At 36.6% G+C, this 5,862-nt stretch overlaps 1 protein-coding gene across 1 annotated transcript in view; it reads right to left on the bottom strand.

The window, feature by feature from the left end:
• Window positions 1-5,862, bottom strand: part of LOC107732911 (receptor-type tyrosine-protein phosphatase U-like) — a 297,899-nt gene that overhangs the window by 95,486 nt on the left and 196,551 nt on the right. The window contains exons 7-8 of the mRNA XM_016544352.1: window positions 4,576-4,869; window positions 551-901 (exon numbers count right to left, since the gene is read on the bottom strand). Coding sequence (XP_016399838.1) covers window positions 551-901; window positions 4,576-4,869 — 645 coding nt within the window. The remainder of the gene's footprint in view (window positions 1-550; window positions 902-4,575; window positions 4,870-5,862) is intronic.

Below are 5,862 nucleotides of genomic sequence, written 5' to 3'. Positions count from 1 at the left end.
TATCAAAACACCAAATGATTGGACAAGTCCTGCATACAATTTCCAAACAGAAGTCTGACTTTTTTTTTACCAGAAAGTCATAAACAAAACATAAAAATGAAACATGCACAGATGAATTACCATAATGCAAAACCATCTGGTTACACTTTACTTGATGTATAATGCATTATAAAGGTATTCATAATATACATTATAATGCATAATATATTTTCATAAATAATTGTAACCAAAGTTAACATGCAAATGTTTTTATACATCTGAAATTGGTTGTTAGCCATGGTTTAATGCTTTATATTTTCCAAAGGTGTGAAAATGTCTATATATATATATATATATATATATATATATATATTATAATGTATAATAACTGTGGATATAATTATTCATGCGATCATACATGTTATAAGGTGCATTACAAGACACAGTCAATGCATTAATGCACAATTACAAATACTTTTATAATGCATTATATATAAAAGCTTCATGTAAAGTGTTACAAAAAGGTACAGTAATTCCCATTACATTACTGCATAAATTAATAAATACTCACTGTCTTCCTCGGTCTGAAAGGTGACCTCTCGGCTCTCTTTCTTGCCCTTAGGATCTCGGCTCTCTTTCTTGCCCTCAGGATTGGCCAGCGCCAGCCGCACGTGAACGGCGTGGAACGGAGGCAGGTCCCGGAGCGTGAAGCGGGAGGTGTTCCGCCCCACCGACAGACACTCCCTCACCGTGGCGTTATTCCCGCCGGCTCCGCCCCCCGCGGCCGTGGAGTAGCGGTAGCAGAGCGACAGCGAGTACGTATGGCAGCGCGTCAGGTTGTAGCCGACCGGCTCCCACTGCAGCAGCAGCTGACGGGACTGAATCTCCGACGCCGTCAGTCCTCTGAGCGGACGCATGGGCTCTGAGGAGAGAGAAGAGGCACGGAGTTATGCACATTTCACACTTTCACTTGAGTTTGCTGTTAACATGTTGCTAAGCTAATGGCACAATACTCTGATAAGCCTAAAACAAACATAATAAAATAGTAATAATGCTTGTTTTCAATACCCTGCAGTATTGAATTATTTAAATATTATCAGCATTTTTCTTGGCTTGTCTGACATCTTGGATTATTACAAGCTGTGTTTGATCAGGGTTGGAGCTGAACTCTGCAGGAAGGTAGATCTCCAGGAACAGGGTTGGGCACCCCTGATATACATGATACATGATGATAGAATTTGGTCAAAACAAGGTATCTTAAGCTTCTTTTCCACCATCATGCATCGAATGGTTATAAGGATGGTAAGGTAAAGTTATATTTACAGTTTATTTACGGATTTGAAACCATCTCAGGACAGAATGGAACAATTAAACAACGAGAAGAATTTGGCCCGATGATGGAAAAGCAGCTTAAGATACCTTGACCAAAGTCCACGTCTGTCATCTTAGTTAGGCTCACAAAAGTCTACAACAAATTTCCAGATTTTAGTACACAAGCATCTACCTCGAAGCTAGCAGATATGGACTATAAGACACAGATCTCTCTAAATTAGATTTCACAGGTTCTTCATACAATCATAAAATAATGTTTTTCCCTGGGAAACAGAGCAATACATGACCTGACAGATGGATGAAGCCGGAGAGAGAACGGCTGACTCTCACTAACATGTATGAACTCTAAAGCCGTGAGAGACAGAGCTGTTAAAGTACATTTCATAGGTAATTCAAAGAGTTATTATTACATATAAATTAGCATTTCATGAAGCTCTGCTTCCTCTCTCTCAGTGCAGATGCGATTAGAGCTGCCATGAGTTAATTACACATGTCATGTGTGAAGGCAGGGGTCCTCGTCTGTCTTTCCTGTCACTTTAATTCCCTCTCTCTCACTCTGACGAGCGTTTCTACCCAGAGACAGACAGACAGACAGACAGACAGACAGGAGACGAGCCCAGTGAGTCCTGCGTGTCCGTAAAAATAAAAGCACTTGGCAATACAACACGAGGAGCTCTACAACAAAGCACACTGATGAATAAACACTGCCATTATACTTTCAAACTGAAAACATAAATATGAAAAAGAGGTCCTGCCAAAACATCTCCAGTTCATTTTTTCACATTTTAAGATTTTAAGACTAAGAAACAATCTGGTAACACTTTATGGATAATGCATAAATGTATTCATAATTATGTTATAACGCATTATATATTTTCCTAAATAATTGTAACCAAGGTTTAAATGCATTGTAATATTTGCAGATTCCTTGTTACATTTGAAATTGTTTGTTTGTCGTGTTTTAATGCATTTGGCTTTCTGAAGGTGTAACAATGAATAGATATTATGATGTTTTATAAGTGTGGTTATAATTATTCATGAGATCATACAATGCATTAAAACTACTTTTGGTCACACTTTAGTTTGGGACCAATTCTTACTATTAACTGATTATTAACTACAACTTATGCCTCAATAAGCTCCTAATTTGCTGCTTATTAATAGTTAATAATGTAGTTGTTAAGGTTAGGTATGGGTTAGATTAAGGGATCTAAAAATGTGGTCATGCAGAATAAGGTATTAATAAGTGCTTTATAAGTAATAATAAACAGCCAATAATAATATGCACGCTAATAAGCAACTAGTTAATAATGATAATGTGTGTACATTAATGAGGAAAAAAAATAACAAATGATTTTAGCAAATGGCTGCAATATAACAAAGAGTGAAAAATTTAAGGGGGTCTGAATACTTTCCGTACCCACTGTATATACAGTATATATAGGTTACAAAAAGGTAATTATTATAATATTGAATGAATGAGTGAGTGAGTGAGTCAGTGAATAAATACAAATAATAATCCCAGTAATGAGTATTGAAAATATGCAAATTACAAAAAAAAAATAATAATAAATAAACAAACTATTAAACTAGTTCATTTTGTGTAACAAACAAAAGTAAAATGCATTATGGTAATGAACATGAAATGTTTTTGTATTATAGCTATGCTAATTTAGATACAGTTGTTATGAAAATAATGTTGAATGCAAAAACTCTATAAAAATAGATTTCCTTTTCTATAATGCCTTATGTTTATTTCTTTAGATTTTTGGGGGGTGAAACGTGTCTTCATGTTTACACGCCTCGCTGCCTGAGACAGTCAGTGTCCAGTCAAGCCTGCAGACCCGCACCTCTGCCCTCCCTCCGAGTCCTCCAGACAAATCAAGCTGATTACACTAATTAATGAGACACATCTACTGAAACTCCCACAGGCCTGATGAGGAATGGCCTAACTGCTGGATATGACACACACACACACACACAGCAGACAGCAGAGACACATCCGCTGAGAACTCAAGTTTGACCTCTGATATAAATGATATAAAAAAAAACGCAGAGCAAAGGAAAAAGGCCAAAGACAGGAAAAACAAGAATGATTGATGAAGACAGTGAAACAAAGAGGCAGACAGAATAGAACAAGTGTGTGTATGTTGGCCCGCAGTGTCTATTGTGTAATATTAATGAGGTACAAGTTGATTTTGAATATATAGAATGTCTTAATATTTTTTGAAATGTTAATTTAGCATATTTCTGATTTAATCAACGTTTAGTACCACTTTCAATAACGTCTGTAAATATAATATATTCTAAAAGGTATTCACAATGCCTAATAATCCATTATATCTTTAAAACAATTACATAAATATTGATAATATAATATAATATAATACATAATATTCAGAGATGGATGTTGAATTAGTTTGAACTGATGTCACTACCAGGACACACACAGTATGTATGTATTTGTTTATAATAATAAGGTCATCTGTATGTTAGTAATATACAGTACCTACATGAAAATAACTCCTTGAGTAGAGAGAAAGATGTATTATATTGTAATATAAATAGTCAAAGAAATACTTGTGAAATTATGCAGATTAATACAGACATCCAGAGCAGTAATGCGCCTGTACTGTACATCTGCACCAAATCAGCCTAAACATCAGATACCAAAAATGTTCAGGGACCATGTTCTTCTGATGAATAGAGTCTCAGAGCACCTTCGACATTGATACATTACGAAGTCCAAAAGCAAGGTTACAACACAAGTGCATTTATACTACAGTTGTGTCCAGTTTACTTCAGCCAGACAAACAACACACGCTCCTCAGAGGACCAGAGAATAAAGCCAAAATTTGATTATACAAGACGACTTGACTCTGTTTGGCTCATCCTTGATTCAATTTGAACTAAATTAAATTGTGGTTTTCAAAATTTTTAGTCCATTTTTGTTATCTTTGAGCTCATCTATCTGCTAGAGTCCATGTAACAGCATTACTATGACATCCCATAATCTCATGCATGTGCTTCCATGGTTACTGGGGAAAAAAACTGTAAAACCTTAGTAAATTAATTTACTGTGGTGCCTTGAACATCTGTCCGAAAACAGTTGACAGTCACATTTACCACAGGTGAAATCCACTGATTTTCATAAGAATCCACACAACTTCACACTTGAGTGGTCTCAAGTGCGTTTTAACACTAAACATTTTTAATGACACATATAATAACTGACTAACGAGGAAGAAAAGAGAGTCCGCTCACCGGCACACTTGGTTCTGCTGACCAGCGGGGGTCCAGGCGGGCCGGTCCCACCCTCTCCGGGCCGCGTGAGGAGAACACTGATGCGATATTCGGTATCTGGCTCCAGGTGCCAGACTTTATACGTCAGTGAGTTGACTCCGTGCGTTTCAGACCAGGGCGAATGGCTGGCCCGGTACACGATCTCTCTGCGGATCACCGGCCCGTCGCCCACTATAGAGTTAGTGTTGAGCTGGATGATCAGGTAGGTGGGGCCAGAGCGCAGCAGCTGGGGCGGAGCTATCGGTGTGGGCGGGACTACAACAGAGTACAGCAAGAGAAAGAAAGAAGCAAAAATAACTCACGATGAAACGTGCAACTTAAAACGTTCAGATCAGACTAAAGCGATCAGGGATCTTGTTCAAAATAGATGCCAGGTAATCGTTTCGGATGTTGAGATTCTTCAGAAAGATCTGCAGAGCAGCTGGTGCTACACAGACAGACCACTCAAGGTTTGACAGACTTTACCACATTTAACTCTTTTGTCAACAAATCTTCTGTGTTTAGGATTAATAGTATCTATTGCATACTGTGACTGGACGAGCCAAGTTTCTGATCATCAAATAAGCATTAAATAGTCCTTTTGGACTATGCTTAGGGTATATTTTCATTGCACATTGAACCCATTTGTTATTGAATATCAAAGAAAATTTTCGAAATGTTAATCTGACCCCTTCAAAATCATACAAAACGATGCGGATGCTTTATGGGTGGAATCCTATTGAAATGCCTTGATTTTGACCACAAACTTTCGGAAACGGTAAACGTCACTCTACAGTAAACATACATTTAATTTAACACATTTTTGTTGTTGTTAATGTTTTAGGAAATACTTGTCCCAATAGCTAAAAAGCAACTTTAAAAACATATTTAAATTGTATTGTAGGCAATATAATGCTGTTTCGGCAAAAAATAAATAAATAAAATAAAATAAAATAAATAAATCAAGTGTAAAAGTTAACATAAAAAATAGTTTACCAACAAAAACTTATGAACTGTAGAAATTAATTAATGAACTGTTTGAACATGCGACAATGTGCTGCAACCTGATATTTATGAAAAACATTTGTGTCCACAATTACATTTTTACCTTTTGACTACAGACAGACAGACAGACAGATAGACGAATGGATGGATGGATGGATGGATGGATAGATGGATAGATAGATAGATAGATGGATGATAGATAGATAAATAGATAGATAGATAGACAGATGATAGATAGATAGATAGACAGATAGATAGATAGAT

Source organism: Sinocyclocheilus rhinocerous, unplaced genomic scaffold (genome assembly GCF_001515625.1).
Source record: "Sinocyclocheilus rhinocerous isolate Xijiao unplaced genomic scaffold, SAMN03320098_v1.1 scaffold1300, whole genome shotgun sequence".
NCBI classification, from domain to species: Eukaryota; Metazoa; Chordata; class Actinopteri; order Cypriniformes; family Cyprinidae; genus Sinocyclocheilus; species Sinocyclocheilus rhinocerous.
The sequence above is the reverse complement of the archived record's forward strand: the minus strand, read 5'-3'. Positions and strand labels throughout refer to the sequence as shown.